Here is a 19515-nt window from a genome sequence, read left to right as displayed (position 1 = left end):
CTCTCTGCCGGTGTAGGTAAACTTTGGTCCACCGTAAAGTCCCTATCGAATCCGTCTAGGCAAAATTACAAAATTTTCATCGATAAAGTGCTGTCGGATACGTAAAAATGCGCGAGCGCTTTCTGCCGACAATATATAATGTATTCTACGGTCGACAAAGATAGATGGAGCGCCAATAGAAACGCACATAAACATAAATTCAGCGCGTCACCAATTACCACCACCGACAAAGAGGTTGAGGATGCCATCGGTCATGCTAAACCATCCAAAGCAGTGGGCCCAGACGGCATAGCCATGCCGATGCTTAAAAGCCTAGGGAAAGAGGGTTTCAAATATTTAGCATATGTCTTCAACCTGTCTCTTTCCACCCTTGTCATACCCGAAAAATGGAAAATGGCCAACGTGGTCCCGCTAAGAAAGCCTGGGAAACCAGCTAACATAGGAGTCGTATCGCCCGATATCTCTCCTATCGCAAGTAGCAAAGACGCTTGAAGCCATTTTGCTTCCTACTTCAAAGCAAATTTGCAGCTAGCCTGTCATCAGCATGGCTTCAGAAAACTCCATAGCACCACCACCGCTCCCAGATAAATTGCGGTTTAAATCAAAACCCCCACCATAGAACAGTACTCGTTGCGCTAGACCTATCAAAAGGTTTTGATACGGTCAACCATGCCACGTTACTGCAAGACCTGGAAGGGTCTACAATTTCCCCATGTCTTAAAAGGTGGACCGCAAATTATCTAGGTGGTCGGCAGGCATCGGTGCAATTTAGAAATGAAACATCAAAACCAAGCAGAATTAAACAAGGGGTGCCACAGGGTGGTGTCCTATCCGCACTTTTGTTTAATTTCTACATATCTAAGCTACCTTCGCCACCAGAAGGAGTTACTATCGTTTCCTACGCCGATGACTGCACAATAATGACCACAGCCACAGATCGATGCGCTTTGCAACAGAATAAACAGCTACCTCTCTGAACTCTCCAGTTTTTTCGCCTCGAGAAACCTGGCATTATCACCGACTAAATCCTCCGCGACCTTATTTACAACATGGACGTCCCAGATGTCGACCATTTTGAACATCCACATCGATGGCACTACGCCACCGACTGTCCTACATCCCAAAATCTGGAGTGTGACGTTTCATCAGGATTTACATTTTGGTGAGCACGCAGCCGCAATTGTTCCGAAAATCCAGAGCCGTTTTAAAATCCTTAAATCCCTTGCTGGCAGTACTTGGGGAAAAGACAAAGAAACGCTCATTACCACATACAAAGCAATTGGCCAGCCAATTGAGTGCTACTCGTCCCCTATTTGGTCGCCAAGCCTAAAAGCTACCCACTGGAAGAAGCTGCAGGCCTGCCAAAATACTGCTCTCAGAAACGCCACGGGCTGTCTTCTTATGTCCCCAGAACACCATCTGCATAAATAGAAATTTATTTGAACTTAAAAATGTAAGTGTGGATCAGTTCTTGCCTACAGCGGCAACATAACAAAATAAATATGGTGGAAAAAACTTATTAACAAAGGGTGTCGTCAAAGATAGTATGGTATACTTAGGATACTATTATACTAGCATAGTTAATGAAAGCTTTAAAAGCGGTGTTTTTCCAGCATGCTGGAAAACGTCGCCAATTATACCAGCTGAGAACGTTAAAGGAACAGTAAAACCAGAAGAAATACGGCCAATAAATACGTTACCTAGCGATGAAAAAATAATAGAGAAAATTGTAAAAGAACAACTGCTAGAATATGTAAATAAATATGAAATTATTATTAGCGAGCAATCAGGGTTTAGATCAAAACACTCCTGTGAAACCGTACTGAACATGGTGATAGCAGAGTGGAAAGAAGGAATGTCTTGCAAACTAGTAACAGTCTCAGTTTTTCTTGACCTTAAAAGAGCTTTTGAAACTATTGATAGAGATATGATGTTCAGGAAATTATATAACATCGGCGTCCGGAATACAGCTTTAAAGTGGTTCAGAAGCTATCTTACAGGAAGAAAACAGAAAACTTTAATTAGGAACGTGACATCTCCTGAAATAGAAGTTGAAATAGGTTTACCACAGGGATCAGTACTAGCCGCGATTCTGTTCATAATATACATAAATGATATTAAAACTTGTTTGAGTCACTGTAAAATAAGACTATTTGCAGATGATGCATTGTTGACGATAAGTTGTCCATCCATAACTGAGGCCATATCAAAAATACAAGCGGATATAGACTCTGTATATAAATGGCTATGTCAAAAAAAGCTCAAAATTAATATTGAGAAAACAAAATGGATGGTTATGAGTAAAATACACTCTGGAGTTGACAATGTAACCCTAAAAATAGCAAATATCCCATTAGAAAGAATAAACCAAATAAAATACTTAGGAGTTATAATAGACGAAGGATTAAAGCTTGATGAGCATCTTAAATATGTAGAGGGGAAAGTTTCAAAGAAGATAGGTTTTATGATAAGGACGTGCAAGCACGTAAGCCGATACTATAAAACAATGGTTTATAAGTCTATCGTTGAACCTCATTTTATATATTGCCCAACGATTCTATTTACAATAGCTGATTCAAGGATAAATATTTTGCAGAAAAAACAAAATACGGTGATGCGATTTATTCTAAAGAAGCGTTTTCGTACTCCCATACAAGAGCTACTAAACAGCTTGAACTGGCTTAGTGTAAAACAGCTTGTGTTATATTATACTTTGAAGTTCATACACAACATGAAATTAGGAAACCTACCAAATTATCTAAATGATCGTGTAAAATACAACAACGATGTCCATAACTATAACACAAATAACAAAAATAATTTCCACTTGCCAATTGTAAAATCCGAATTTGATAAAAATTGTATATATTTTGAGGGATAAAGAGAATACAATGAACTTCCTAAGGACTTAAAAGATGGTAAAAATATGAAAGAGTTCAAGAGGCTGTTATACGAATATTGTAAAGGAGTACCTATTAGGTAAAAAAGAAATACATTTTATAACTCAAAATTAATTATGCAAAATCCAAAGACTGTATAATGTATAAATGTGATCTCATAGATCTAATCTAAGTCTAAAGACTGTAATAAATAAAATAACTAACTAACCCTGTACTTACTGAGGCCACTCACAATGGACAAAAATTTCTCCGAGTGGAAATGTGGCGCTTCCCAAGTCAGTCGGTTCTATGTACCGGAGCGACTCGGGATTTTTCCCGACCAAGGAGTGTCATTTCAGTGCAACCCTATTTAATTTGTTGCGTCCCTCCCACAAAATGTCATCCTCCCAGCAGCTCCTTGCAGCGGGACTGCTCCATATTCTCTTGCTCCGGGAAGGTATCGATCCCAATCCGAGTCCGTCTCCTGACCCCGGTCCTGAGAAATGGTTTTGCTGCATCTGCCGGAAAAGAATCTTTTTAGGACGGTCATACTCTTGTCAGTGTGTCTCGGGTAAGGGATGGTTGCATCGGGCAAGTTGTTCTGGGCTAGATCCCAAAACCAGACGTCCACGTAACTTCTATAAATCTTTTGCGGCTCCTTGCTGTTCACGCCCTAGGACGCCCCGTAGGCTGCGCCTTAGCGCCCCCACTACCTTCCAGCAGCCCGCTGCTCAGCAAGCCACAACAAGTAACCGCTGCTGCTCGCGCCCCACGGCGCCACCAACTCATACGGCTGCTCCCACTTATACCTACAATCTCCGTAGTGGAGTCGGGAGCAATGCCGATCATCAGCGCCTGTCCCGTATTCTCCCCCCTCTTTTCCGGCAGCAATTGTGTAGGTCAGGGAAACAGACTCTTAATCCCTACATCCCTTTGCACTGTTTGCCAGCACAGAATATACATATATGTTTGCGACATTCGCCCAATGCAGCTCCTGCAATGGACGGTGCCACTTTCCTAGATGCTCTGGTCTCCGCGACGGCAACCCCTAGACGGGTTTCATTGCGCCATGTTGCCAGCGGCATTCCCCAATAACACCGGATACCCCAATGCTTACCCAAGGACGCCCAGTCCCAGGGCCGCAACATCAGCTGCGTCCTAGCCTACCACAACCAAGGCGTAGTCACCCGTCACTTACTCCCAGAGTGACGACGTCCCATGCACTTCAGAATTCTGCAGTTAAACTGTAATGGATTAACTGGGAAGATCACGGAGATAGTCGATTTCATCGCGATAGAACATGACTTTATAAGACAGCTCGATCCCGGCGACCTCCAATTAAGGGATAGAAACCAACGCATCAGATTGCTTGTGGATGAACACAAGCGGGCGAAATGGGAGGAGCACCTAAGCGGTTGTAACCTCTCTGTGTAGGTAAACTTTGGTCCACCGTAAAGTCCCTATCGAATCCGTCTAGGCAAAATTACAAAATTTTCATCGATAAAGTGCTGTCGGATACGAAAAAATGCGCGAGCGCTTTCTGCCGACAATATATAATGTATTCTACGGTCGACAAAGATAGATGGAGCGCCAATAGAAACGCACATAAACATAAATTCAGCGCGTCACCAATTACCATCACCGACAAAGAGGTTGAGGATGCCATCTGTCATGCTAAACCATCCAAAGCAGTGGGCCCAGACGGCATAGCCATGCCGATGCTTAAAAGCCTAGGGAAAGAGGGTTTCAAATATTTAGCATATGTCTTCAACCTGTCTCTTTCCACCCTTGTCATACCCGAAAAATGGAAAATGGCCAACGTGGTCTCGCTAAGAAAGCCTGGGAAACCAGCTAACATAGGACTCGTATCGCCCGATATCTCTCCTATCGCAAGTAGCAAAGACGCTTGAAGCCATTTTGCTCCCCTACTTCAAAGCAAATTTGCAGCTAGCCTGTCATCAGCATGGCTTCAGAAAACTCCATAGCACCACCACCGCTCCCAGATAAATTGCGGTTTAAATCAAAACCCCCACCATAGAACAGTACTCGTTGCGCAAATTATCTAGGTGGTCGGCAGGCATCGGTGCAATTTAGAAATGAAACATCAAAACCAAGCAGAATTAAACAAGGGGTGCCACAGGGTGGTGTCCTATCCGCACTTTTGTTTAATTTCTACATATCTAAGCTACCTTCGCCACCAGAAGGAGTTACTATCGTTTCCTACGCCGATGACTGCACAATAATGACCACAGCCACAGATCGATGCGCTTTGTAACAGAATAAACAGCTACCTCTCTGATCTCTCCAGTTTTTTCGCCTCGAGAAACCTGGCATTATCACCGACTAAATCCTCCGCGACCTTATTTACAACATGGACGTCCCAGATGTCGACCATTTTGAACATCCACATCGATGGCACTACGCCACCGACTGTCCTACATCCCAAAATCTGGGGTGTGACGTTTCATCAGGATTTACATTTTGCTGAGCACGCAGCCGCAATTGTTCCGAAAATCCAGAGCCGTTTTAAAATCCTTAAATCCCTTGCTGGCAGTACTTGGGGAAAAGACAAAGAAACGCTCATTACCACATACAAAGCAATTGGCCAGCCGATTGAGTGCTACTCGTCCCCTATTTGGTCGCCAAGCCTAAAAGCTACCCACTGGAAGAAGCTGCAGGCCTGCCAAAATACTGCTCTCAGAAACGCCACGGCCTGTCTTCTTATGTCCCCAGAACACCTTCTGCATAATGAGGCGAGAATACTCCCCATCAGGGAGAGAAATGAGATGCTAACCAAACAGTTCCTGTTGAATACCCAGAAACCTGAGCATCCCAACAGACATCTGATTGATGAGGCAACACCGCCTAGGGGCCTAAGGAGTAATCTCCGTAAGCATTTTGAGGAAATACGGCACCTGAGAACTCAGCCGTATGAAGCAAAAAAACACAAGCAGGTCTTTGGTGAACTCCACAAACAGGCGTCGGACCTTTACGCCAGGAATTGCCCGGTGAATCCAGTACCCAAAGAACAGTACCCAAGACTTGCGTAAGAGGAACGCATACTCCTCAGGGAAACGCGAGTCACTCTAGCTCAACTTCGTTCTGGATACTGTAACAGGTTAAACTCTTACCTATCCAGAATCAACCCCGACATACAAAATGTATGCCCCGCTTGCAATGTGTCCCCACATGACACCAACCATCTCTTTAATTGTAATGTGGAACCAACGCCTCTAACACCCTTTCATTATGGTCAACCCCTGTTGAAACAGCAAGTTTCCTTGGACTCCCGTTAGAGGATATTGATGACAATCTGTGATCGGTCGCAGCTGTTAGGTGGGGCGAAGCACTGCTACAACAACAACAACACCAAGTGGAAGTGTGGGTATCACCCACGCACGCCCTCTTAACCTAACCTAACCTAGCCATCTCCGTCCGTCCGTCTGTCCGTGAACACGATAACTTGAGTAAATTTTGAGGTATCTTAATGAAATTTGGTATGTAAGTTCCTGGGCACTCATCTCAGATGTTGTTGTTGTTGTAGCGATAAGGTTGCTCCCCGAAGGCTTTGGGGAGTGTTATCGATGTGATGGTCCTTTGCCGGATACAGATCCGGTACGCTCCGGTACCACAGCACCATTAAGGTGCTGGCCCGACCATCTCGGGAACGATTTATGTGGCCACATTAAACCTTCAGGCCATCCCCTCCCTCCCCAACCCCAAGTTCCATAAGGAGCTTAGGGTCGCCAGAGCCTCGTCTGTTAGTGAAACAGGATTCGCCGCGGATAGGTGAGGTTGACAATTGGGTTTGGAGAAGCTATATGTTGCGCTGGCAACCTGCAGGGTTGCGCTACACAGCCCCTTGAATCTGGTATTTTAGTCGCCTCTTACGACAGACATACCTACCGCGGGTATATTCTGACCCCCCCTAACCCGCTGGGGGACTCATCTCAGATCGCTATTTACAATGAACGAAATCGGACTATAGCCACGCCCTCTTTTTCGATATCAAAAATTTCAAAAAACCGAAAAAGTGCGATAATGCATTACCAAAGACGGATAAAGCGATGAAACTTGGCAGGTGGGTTGACCTTATGACGCAGAATTTATCAAATTTCGGACAATGGGCGTGGCACCGCCACTTTTAAAAGAAGGTAATTTAATAGTTTTGCAATCTTTAAATTGGCAGTCGTTGAAGATATCATGATGAAATTTGGCGGAACGTTACTCCTATTACTATATGTGTGCTAAATAAAAATTGGATGACGACACGCCCACTTTTAAAAAAAAAATTTTTTAAGTCAAATTTTAACAAAAAATTTAATATATTTACAGTATATGAGAAAATTATGGCAACATTCAACTCTAGTAATGATATGGTGCAACAAAATGCAATAATAAAGGAGAATTTCAAACTGGGCGTGGCTCCGCCCTTTTTCATTTAATTTGTCTAGAATACTTTTGTAGCATGTATACTGGGGCACTATGTTTGTATGTAATTTCATTTCATTTCATTTATTTGAGTTTTTGTACAAGTAAGACATAGTATTTTAGATAGTACAACAATCGTATCACGTTATTAAAAATAAAAGTAGAGTAGTATAATATAATATAATCTAATATAATATAACGTAAATAAAAGAGTTAAAAAGATAATAAAATAAACTTATTATTTAACAATTAAACATCCTCTGATCAAAATTTTTGTGACAAGGATAAAGATATATAATTAAAAGGTAAGTTAAGAGTTGAGAAAAGATAATACTGCCTGCTTAAAACATCCTGCTTTCCTAATAGCTTTAGTTGCGTATGGGAGTGAGTTCCATAGACGGATTGTACTGACGAAGAACATTCTGGATGACGTTGTGTACTTAAAATTCGGGACTAATAGATTCAAAATCCGTGTAGATTGGCAGAAACTTAGTTTGTTAAATAAGTACGGCGGCTTTTGTGAGTGTATTAGCTTATGCAAAAAACAGAGATTTCGCATTTTTAGGAAATTATGATATTGTGTAGTGATCTATATTTCAATTGTTAATCATAAAATTCGTTAACACATATTCATTTTACATTTCCCCTTCATCTTTGTGTTTCTTGCCTTTTTGAAATCTTGGAGTATGTACGTGACTCGTTGTAAATATAAATTAACGAATAAGACTTTTGAAATGTAAAAAATATATTTGAAAATAAAAAAATATATTTGAGAATAAAAAATATCGTTGAACTGAACAGACGTTAAAATTATTTTTGCGGCATCCTACACTTTTAATGCCATAAGTCGAACAAAAATTTACCATACCTTGTGGTAAGGGCCTAGCTTCTATGACGATAACTGTTTTCTGTGAAAATGGGCGAAATCAGTTTAACCCACGCCCAGTTTTTATACACAGTCGACCGTCTGTCCTTCCGCTCGGCCGTTAACACGATAACTTGAGCAAAAATCGATATTTCTTTACTAAACTGAACTCACTTTATCTTGGTATTAAAAATGGGCGAAATCCGGTTATGACCACGCCCACTTTTTCGATATCGAAAATATCGAGAAATGAAAAATTGCCATAATTCTATACCAAATTGGAAATGGTCGATTGGAAAATCAATCAATTACACGAATTTTTGCGGATTGTTTAAAGGACCTGGCTTTTATTCTTTCGTTGGCTTTGGAATAGGCTTTGATTGGTTTTTTCAAATTCTTGTTTGCGAATTGAACGTGTTGAAGAAATTTTCCGCTGACTTCAAGCCTCAATTCTTCCTCTCTGCTTTATGGAAAAATCACATTTTCTGTGTATGATGCATTTTTTCAAGAATTTCCTACTAAATTACTTCTGACATTTGTTCCCCATTATTTTCGTATATGCATTCCAAATACCCTATACCCAAATAGGTGTCATAAAATAAGAATTCATTAGGCCTTATATCCGAAAAAGAGTCATGTTGGGTCCTGACTGATAAATGAGGTCATAATGATCGTCAATGCTCCGAATTAGGACTCATTTAGGATTTTTTTCTCTCCAAATGTTTGCAGGGATGTTTCAGATAAGGTAATATTTTTCGTAAGGTTGTCCAAAAAATATGCTGTGCGAAAACCACTTTGAATTTTGTAAAAAAAATTTTAGATGGCAAGAAACTAACAATGCGACTATATTTTGGAAAATACCGAGCGGCATCCCGATTGCCCGCCTTAGAGACCAGTTAGAAAAATAATCCTGCACACGCATTTGCCATAAATTTATATTTATGTAAAAATATTATTAAGTTTTTTGATCGCTCTGGATATTCATATGCAAGAATTATTTTCCTGACTGGTCTCTATGGTGGGTTTTTCACTGGTTGGCCCGCTTATTTCACATGAGTTGGCGTGCCACTCGATATTTTCCAAAATATGGTTGTTGTTGTTGTATCGATAAGGACACTCCCCAAAGGCTTTTGGAGAGTTTTATCGGTGTTGATGGTCCTTTGTCGGATATAGATCCGGTACATTCCGGAAAGAAGCACCATTAATATACTAGCACGACCAGCTCTAGAACGATTTAATATGACCACATTGAACTTTCTGGCCATAGCAAAATATTTAAGGGGAACCAAAAATTATCTAGCTATACTTTAATACTTAAGTCTTTTGTAATGAAAATATATGTAAAAGAAATTTTGGAAAAACATTTTACAGGCAAAAAAAAAATGATGGAGAGTTAACCATCTCCAATCGTGACGAAAATCTATATGTGATAATAGTTATTTAGTACAGCACCACACTCCCCTGTTGTTCTATCAGTGGCAAGATACCAAATTCGACAAGCACTTTCTCATAGCCTTATAACCCTGTTGGGGATGTTGAGAAAAAGTGTATCCTAAAGTATACAGGGTATTGCTGTAAAGACAAAGGTGTGATATTTCTCAAGGTCTTCAGTTTGCGACGAGTGGCAGGACGCCAGCCAATTTTAAAAGAGCATATCGTGTGTAAGTATATATTGGGGTTTTCCTTGCATAACGGGTATAAGAATTTTCATTTCTAATGTCAGACCCGCAGAACCACATGACTGTTTTGCAGTTAAAACTACACATGACGCTACCGAGATAAGTTTAAGATAAGCTAATATGTCTTTATATCACCTTTTTCTACGCCAAGCTTTCAGAATCAGTTTTTTTCGAAGTACTAGCTGGGACTCTATTCTGTATCTCAATTCGAATGGAAATTCGATTCGAAACATTTTTTTTTTTTTCAAATCCGAAACGAATTATACTAATTTCACACAGACGGCTTATTGAATAATAAAGGCAATTTTCTACATTAAGACGCTTATTGAGCTCAATCTTCCCTACAAAATTCGAATCTATTATTATTTCATTAGTAGCTAATCGAATGCCTAATGAAGTCAAAAGCACAATGCAACTCTGTTGGCAGCGTTCCGCTTCCGTTTCCGTTTCTTAGTTTTCAAAGCAAATGTCATTGCCTGCATGGCGGAACGATACAAGGTGGCCGCATCGAACAGCTGATTATAACCTTTTTTATTTGATTTGATACATCAACTACCGGCGCAGTACGATTTTGACATTCGAATTTACAAGTACATGGAATTTTTTTTGTTTGTAGGTATGTCACCATGCTCCCACCTTGTATCGTTCCGCCATGATTGTCTGTCTCATCCTTCATACTAATCGAGAGTTACTTCTGTGTGAAAGCAAAAAATTTACGATTTCATTAGCAGGTGAAATGAGATCATTAAGTTTCTGTGTGAAAACAGTATTACATAACTAGGGCCCTGAGTAAAAACGCATTTTTACTTTCCTTTGTAAGATCATAAATGCAACCATTTCAACTAATTAATATAATAAGCAAAAATACATCACTGTAAAGGAAAGAAAATGGAAGAAAGAGAAGATGGTGGACTTCCGGTTCATTATTGGATTGAAGACTGAAAAATAAAGTACTAAGTTAATTAATCCGGACGTTTCTGCTGTTTTATTAACCATCGAAGGTAGAAGTTACATCTCAGGTGTGTTCACGAACCTCGCGCACTATTATAAACAACTATTTTGTAAAATGGAACATTATACAATTACGCACATTACTGCAAAATATAGTTGGCGTGGGAGATAATAGCTCCGCAAATACGATGAATACCATTCCGAACACAAATAAATTGGAGAACATTCCGGACGAAATGATTGAGATAAACGCTGCCGTTTCTATTGATTCCTCTGCCGCCACTGCCGTCTATTCTGCTGCCGCTACCGTCTACTCAGCCGCCACTGCCGTCACCGCCGCTCATACTGCCGCCACTGCCGTTCCAATTGTGTCTACTACAGATGTTTTGGTTGAATTCAATTCAACACCTGCCGTTCACGATGTTTTTGCTGCCGCCACTGCCGCCTATTCTGCTGCCGCTACCATCTGCTCTGCCAAAAATTTTTGAATATAAAGATATTGCATGCGCGAACTTCGGTGGAAAGCAGCGGAGCGTAACAAAATTCTAGTAGGTCACTTTCAACCACACCAAAAACTTTAACACAATTTTTAACATAATTTAAGCACAGAAATACACTGATTGGAGTTTTAGTGAGTAAAATTTAAAATTCTGAACACATTAGCTGAATAAAAAGTGTACAAATAATTATTAAATAACAAATACAGACAGTTGTAGTTTAACAAATTCTGCTGTGGTAAGTGGTGAATGTGACATACTAGAATTTTGTGAAGCTTGCCTCACACGATTTTTCGTCTATGCAATGTCTCTATATTATATCGTTTCTGGCTCTGCCGCCACTGCCGTCACCGCCGTTCATACTGCCGCCACTGCCGTTCCAACTGCCTCTACCAACGATGTTTTGGTTGAATTCAATTCAACACCTGCCGTTCACGATGTTTTTGCTGCTTTCCCAATTTTTGTAAGAGTCACGACCATAAGTGTGGATGACGAACTGGTGGCGCTACGAAAACGTATGGAGATGTTAAAATTAATGAAGGAAATCGACGAGCTAAGAGCTAGTACTGGGGTACAAAAGCAACGTAGACTGGATTTTGCCGATATAGAGCAAGCTGTTTCCAAGTTCAGTTGTGATGATATATCAGTGACGGTGGGACATTTTCTTCAAGACTTCGAAGAAGTAATGGAGTCGTCAAGAGTAGACGAACGATTTAAATTGCTGGCTCTTCGTCGCTGCCTGGCGGGAACAGCCAAAGTTTTCCTTACCACCACCAAAGCGTTAAGCTATGCCGAGTTAAAAAAAGGCCTTACGATGGAATTTGATGTGCCGATACAGAGGAACGAAGTTTATAAAATGTTGGCAAGACGCAAGTTGGACAAAAAGAGCGAGTCATTACATTGCTACGTTCTATTGATGCAGGCAATAGGAAAACGGGCAAACATATGCGAAACAGAAATCATCGATTTCATAATAGACGGCATAGGTAATGTAGTGCCAAATGCACATCTACTGTTACCGGCCAAAACACTTGATGAGTTGAAGGCATTAGTGAGCCGTTTTCAAAGAAAATATTTCACAGTAGAACCAGACTAATATTTGTTAGAAATTAATTTATACTGTATCGAGATCGATTACAGTGTCAGATTGGCCGACCTGTAACTCTGAACACAAATAGCGAATTGTATTAGATTAGGTATTAGATTTAGATTAGGTATTAGATTAAGAAATGTACGACAGTGAAAATAGAAATTAAGATAACCCTTCAAAAAACGCGAGTACTCCATAAATAGTGTAAGGAATACTCCTTTAGGAGTATAGGAGTGTTCCAAAACTAATCTGTATTCATACAAAAAATGTGCTCCAATTAACATTGCGATGTCCTAGGAGAGGAGTAGGTCATCCCACTCTCGCTTTGTTTGTGAGTATTCCATAGAGTACATACGTGAGAGTACTTTCACTGTAGTACTCCAGGGAGCACCCACAGAGGATCTTATCCCAAAGTAATAAAGAGGAATTGTGTCGGAAAGAATTATCGAATTGAATTGAATTTAAAATGAAAGTAAATGAAGAGGGGCAATACAACTTTTATATTTTATACTACGAATACTCTTATGTTATTTAGCATTTGCGTGAATAAAGAAACTAATATTCTCTATACATACTATAGTAAAAAAAAACATAAATGTAAGGCGCGATAACCTCCGAAGAGATCTAAAGGCCGAGCTTTTCTTCCAATTTGCGTTGTGCTCCTTTTGATTTTCCCTACAAATCTGTTCGATCGTTATCGTGTCGTGATCACGGTCGTTAAAAAACGAGCAATGATCGGCTGATGGTGGTCCGCAAACGCATTGAAAAGGAGTATTGTTAGAGTAATCCAACATGAAGAAAATGGAACACGTAATCAAACAATTTTTGCAGGGAATGTATCGAGGTCGATACAGTTTCAGGTTGGCCGAGTTGTAAGATCATAAATGCAACCATGTCAACCAATTAATAGTATAAGCAAAAATACATCACTTTAAAGGAAAGAAAATGGAATAAAGAGAAGATGGTGGACTTCCGGTTCATTATTGGATTGAAGACTGAAAAATAAAGTACTAAGTTAATTAATCCGGACGTTTCTGCTGTTTTATTAACCATCGAAGGTAGAAGTTACACCTGTATGTATTTTTCTCACATCAAATTGCAACACAGAAGAAACCCAACAGTTAGAGAAATCCCAGCGGGTTAGGGGATCAGAATATACCCGCGGTAGGTATGCCTGTCGTAAGATGCGACTAAAATACCAGATTCAAGGGGCTGTGTAGCGCAACCTTTCAGGTTGCCAGCGCAATATATAGCTTCTCCAAACCCAATTGTCAACCTCACCTATCCGCGGCGAATCCTGTTTCACTAACAGACGAGGCTCTGGCGACCCCAAGCTCCTCATGGAACTTGGGGGTAGGGAGGAGGGAATGGCCTGAAGGTTTAATGTGGCCACATAAATCGTTCCCGAGATGGTCGGGCTAGCACCTTAATGGTGCTATGGTACCGGAGCGTACCGGATTTGTATCCGGCAAAGGACCATCACATCGATAACACTCCCCAAAGCCTTCGGGGAGCAACCTTATCGCTACAACAACAACAACAACAACAGTTAGAGAAGAAAGCTGACGCTTTGGTTTACATTTTAGGAGCTTTTCCAGCAGACCAAGACATTCCACGGATATCGCGTTCCAGATGACCTCTCCGCTGACCACGCGAATCCTAAGCGGTGTGTCAGAAACTATGCGCTTATTTATTATGGACAAAAAATCTTATGGGTTGGCCCGTCTTTTCCCAGCGTCCAGGTCAGAAGTCTTGCTTTGAAAAATCTCTCCATAATATTGGCGTTAGTTTATGAAAAAATACAGTCAAAATTTCTTCGGAAATCCCTCTTGCGGCAAGCAACCAGCAAGTGTAGCAAAAAAAAAGATTTTTTGCAGCCTACTTCCAAAGATAACAAAGGATTGCTTGAGAAAGGTATCAAGTTTTTTCTAAGATAGTCCAAGGTCTATACTTTTTTCAACCTGGGCCTTCGTTCTTGCTTTCACAAATAAATTGTCTTAAGACGTCACTGGAAGAAATATGCGCTCTTGAAGCTTCAAGAAGCAATTGAAGAATACTTGAAATTGTTCAAAAGCAAAATGACGTTGCAAGAAAGGTAGCCAAGAACGCTAAACATTTTTACATTAGTAATGTTCAGATGTTTAAAAAAATAAATGCAAGGCGCTATAACCTCCGAAGAGATTTTAGGCCGAGCTTGTCTTCCAACTTGCATCGTGCTCCTTTTAAATTTTCGTACAAACTCGCAGGACAGAGCCTACATGTTTTATGCAGATGAATTTCACTGAGAAGCTCTTCATGGCAGAAATACACTCGGAGTGTTTGCTACTTAAAAATAGAGTTTTTTCTAAATTTTCGATGTTACTCTGTCCGGGGTTTGTACCCAGGATCTTTGGTGTGGAGCACGCTACCACCAAACCCCGGTGGCCGGAAAAGCTTAATAAAAGAAGTGCAATAATTCTTTGCATTTTTCTAAAATGCAACCATTGGACGAATTTGAAATCATTAAAAAAACCATAGTATAAAAAAGAGTAAAAATACTGATTAACAACTGAAAAAGGCCTTCTACTTTACGAAGCATCTCCAATTTTGTTAGTGGCAATTTTTTCGAATGTAGTGTTGTTGAATAAAACTAAGAAGAAATATACAAACCGGTGAAAGCTTGGGCTCCAAAAAGTAAATGGCATCCAACCATTCATGTAATGTATTAACGCAATAAGTGATAATCTTCTTGGCTAAATGCGCATGTGTGCCGTCTTGTAGATGTGAAATTATTGACCACATAGGATAAGCACTTGCTTCTAATTCGCAAGAGAATGCAGCATAATACGAATTTGGCTCGAATTCGACGTGTGAAGTAGTTTCTCGAACATTTACGTTCATTCCTTGTAACATAGACAGAAACTGAAACCACATATCTATAAGGTTGTCATCGCGCAAGAAGACCAACGCTACTGATTCATGTGAAAGTACATTGTTAAAATCAGATACCAGTGGCCAATAGCAATGATCTTTCATAACTTGACGCGTGCAATCAATTACAAAGTGAAAATTTTTATTTGGATCTATAAGGCAAAAAAAAAGGTATGTATAAAGGATTCGAATAATTAAAAAAATCAAATTACTTACCATGTAAAGTATTTTGTATGAGTATTTTTGACATCATGAGCTTTAGGCTAATTATCATTACATGAAGTAAAGATAATTCGTTGACCATTTTCAAAGCTAAACTTTCGTTAGAAAAAAGCTGAACGCTCATATGCACAACTCTATTACTAAGTGTGTCTGGATCGCGTGACATCTCCAAAACGGATGGTATTCGGCTGTAATGCATCACAAATGTTCGTGTAAGATGTTCCTAAAAGAAAAATAGCATTATTATTATTATAAAAAGCTGTAACCTATAATTGAAATTACAAGTTAAATATCTTAAGAGCTATGGCTACGGTGGCCTTAAGCTAATCTCAATTTTCTATATATCATCTTGCAATTTAGAATTTGGTGTCGTAATTATTTATATTTGTGTTATATATATATATTTATTTTTTTTTGTTAAATTTGAAAATAAAATCCTGTATTTTTTAGGAATTTTATTACTGATTCTATATTTTGTATTGTGGGGTTATTAAGGAAGTGGGTTGGATTAAGACAGTGAAATGGCTGGCTTCTAGAATGATGAAAAGATATTGTGAGTGGGGTGTAGTTTCTACAGTAACTACAAGTGTTGGGAAGGTTGTTGTGGAGTATGTTTTGATGGGACATTTTTGTGTGTGCGAGTCGTAGTCTGGTGTATTTTGTGAGGTCTAATCGGGATAGGATTTGGTGGTTATTTGTGTTTGGGAACTGGGTTACGTTAGTCTTGCTTGTGTTACTTAATTTGTACCACGTGAATGTTGGGTTCCAGATGAATTGTGTGGCCTTTTGATTCGGTTTATTTTTATACTCAGTTGAGCAGAGCTCACAGAGTATATTAACTTTGATTGGATAACGGTTGGTTGTACAGGTATAAAGGAATCGAGATAGATATAGACTTCCATATATCAAAATCATCAGTATCGAAAAAAAATTTGATTGAGCCATGTCCGTCCGTCCGTCCGTCCGTCTGTCCGTTAACACGATAACTTGAGTAAATTTTGAGGTATCTTGATGAAATTTGGTATGTAGATTCCTGGGCACTCATCTCAGATCGCTATTTAAAATGAACGATATCGGACTATAACCACGCCCACTTTTTCTATATCGAAAATTTCGAAAAACCGAAAAAATGCGATAATTCATTGCCAAAGGCGGTTAAAGCGATGAAACTTGGTAGATGGGTTGACGTTATGACGCAGAATAGAAAATTAGTAAGATTTTGGACAATGGGCGTGGCACCGCCCACTTTTACAAGAAGGTAATTTAAAAGTTTTGCAAGCTGTAATTTGGCATTCGTTGAAGATATCATGATGAAATTTGGCAGGAACGTTACTACTATTACTATATATGCGCTAAATAAAAATTAGCAAAATTGGATGAAGAACACGCCCACTTTTTAAAAAAAAAAAATTTTAATTCAAATTTTAACAAAAAATTTAATATCTTTACTGTATATAAGTAAATTAAGTCAAAATTCAACTCCAGTAATGATATGATGCAACAAAATAGAAAAATAAAAGAAAATTTCAAAATGGGCGTGGCTCCGCCCATTTTCATTTAGTTTGTCTAGAATACTTTTAATGCCATAAGTCGAACAAAAATTTACCAATCCTTCTTTGGTAGGGGCATAGATTCTATGACGGTAACTGTTCTCTGTGAAAATGGGCGAAATCGAGCCACGCCCAGTTTTTATACACAGTCCACCGTCTATCCTTCCGCTCGGCCGTTAACACAATAACTTGAGCAAAAACCGATATATCTTTACTAAACTTAGCCCACGTACTTATCTGAACTCACTTTATCTTGGTATAAAAAATGGCCGAAATCCGACCATAACCACGCCCACTTTATCGATATCGAAAATTACGAAAAATGAAAAAAATGCCATAATTCTATACCAAATACGAAAAAAGGGATGAAACATGGTAACTGGATTAGTTTATTGACGCAAAATACAACTTTGGAAAAAACTTTGTAAAATGGGTGTGACACCTACCATATTAAGTAGAAGAAAATGAAAAAGTTCTACAAGGCGAAATCAACAGCCTTGGAATCTTGGCAGGAATACTGTTAGTGGTATTGCATATATAAATAAATTAGCAGTACCCGACAGATGATTTTATGGATCACCTGGTCCACATTTTGGTCGATATCGCGAGAACGCCTTCACATATACATCTAAGGGCCACTCGCTTTTAAAACCTTCATTAATACCTTTAATTTGATATCCGTATCGTACAAACACATTCTAGAGTCACCCCTGGCCCACCCTAATGGCGATATCTCGAAAAGGCGTCCACCTATAGACCTAATGCCCACTCCCTCTTAAAATGCTCAGTAACACCTTTCGTTTGATACCCATATCGTACAAACATTCTAGAGTCACCCCTGGCCCACCCTAATGGCGATATCTCGAAAAGGCGTCCACCTATAGACCTAATGTCCACTCCCTCTGAAAATGCTCAGTAACACCTTTCGTTTGATACCCATATCGTACAAACATTCTAGAGTCACCCCTGGCCCACCCTAAAGGCGATATCTCGAAAAGGCGTCCACCTATAGACCTAATGCCCACTCCCTCTTAAAATGCTCAGTAACACCTTTCGTTTGATACCCATATCGTACAAACATTCTAGAGTCACCCCTGGCCCACCCTAATGACGATATCTCGAAAAGGCGTCCACCTATAGACCTAATGCCCACTCCCTCTTAAAATGCTCAGTAACACCTTTCGTTTGATACCCATATCGTACAAACATTCTAGAGTCACCCCTGGCCCACCCTAATGGCGATATCTCGAAAAGGCGTCCACCTATAGACCTAATGCCCACTCCCTCTTAAAATGCTCAGTAACACCTTTCTTTTGATACCCATATCGTACAAACATTCTAGAGTCACCCTTGGTTCACCTTTATGGCGATATCTCGAAAAGGCGTCCGTACAAACACATTCTAGAGTCACCCCTGGCCAACCCTAATGACGATATCTCGAAAAGGCGTCCACCTATAGACCTCATGCCCACTCGCTCTTAAAATGCTCTGTAACACCTTTCGTTTGATACCCATATCGTACAAACACATTCTAGAGTCACCCCTGGCCCACCGTTATGACGATATCTCGAAAAGGCGTCCACCTATAGACATCATGCTGACAGAGTAGTTACTTTAAAATTGCGAAATTTTTTGTTCAAAAAATCATTTATCACAAGCACGAGGTATTATATATACAAGTACGGACAGATATAGTTTCAGATAATAAATGTATTTTAATTAAAAATTAGCGAATGGAAATCTTCGTAATCATTACAGTCATTAATGAAATAAAATATTTGCGCAGGATCGTTGGTAGGATCGCCAATATATCAACATTCAAGTTGATATTTTAAAAAAATCTTTTATTTTGATTTTAAGTATAAAAATTTATTTTTGTTTATTTTTGAGTTTAGATATTTTCCAACTAATTAGAATTTTCTTTTTTTGAAGTTATTCAAAATTTTAAGTTAACACGAAAACTCAATTAAAATTATTTTAAAAATTAAAGTAAAGAGTACAAAGTAGTTAACACTATACCCACTCCCTCTTAAAATGCTCTGTAACACCTTTCGTTTGATACCCATATCGTACAAACATTCTAGAGTCACCCTTGGTCCACCTTTATGGCGATATCTCGAAAAGGCGTCCACCTATAGAACTAAGGATTACTCCCTTTTAAAATACTCATTACCATCTTTCATTTGATACCCATATCATACAAACACATTCTATTGTCACCCCTGGCCCACCCTAATGGCGACATTTCGAAAAGGCGTCCACCTATAGACCTAATGCCCACTCCCTCTTAAAATGCTCAGTAACACTTTTCGTTTGATACCCATATCGTACAAACATTCTAGAGTCACCCCTGACCCACCCTAATGGCGATATCTCGAAAAGGCGTCCACCTATAGACCTAATGCCCACTCCCTCTTAAAATGCTCAGTAACACCTTTCAT

The 19515-nt window shown here is 39.6% G+C and overlaps 1 protein-coding gene across 2 annotated transcripts in view; it reads right to left on the bottom strand.

The window, feature by feature from the left end:
• The window catches only part of Ubr3 (Ubr3 ubiquitin ligase), a 149546-nt gene that overhangs the window by 92176 nt on the left and 37855 nt on the right, over window positions 1-19515 (bottom strand). For both annotated transcript variants that reach the window (XM_067786264.1, XM_067786265.1), the window contains exons 4-5: window positions 15519-15747; window positions 15042-15454 (exon numbers count right to left, since the gene is read on the bottom strand). In XM_067786264.1, the coding sequence (XP_067642365.1) occupies window positions 15042-15454; window positions 15519-15747 (642 nt within the window). The remainder of the gene's footprint in view (window positions 1-15041; window positions 15455-15518; window positions 15748-19515) is intronic.

Source organism: Eurosta solidaginis, chromosome 4 (genome assembly GCF_040869045.1).
Source record: "Eurosta solidaginis isolate ZX-2024a chromosome 4, ASM4086904v1, whole genome shotgun sequence".
NCBI classification, from domain to species: domain Eukaryota; kingdom Metazoa; phylum Arthropoda; class Insecta; order Diptera; family Tephritidae; genus Eurosta; species Eurosta solidaginis.
Note: the sequence above shows the minus strand (reverse complement) of the source record. Positions and strands in the feature narration are given on the sequence as shown.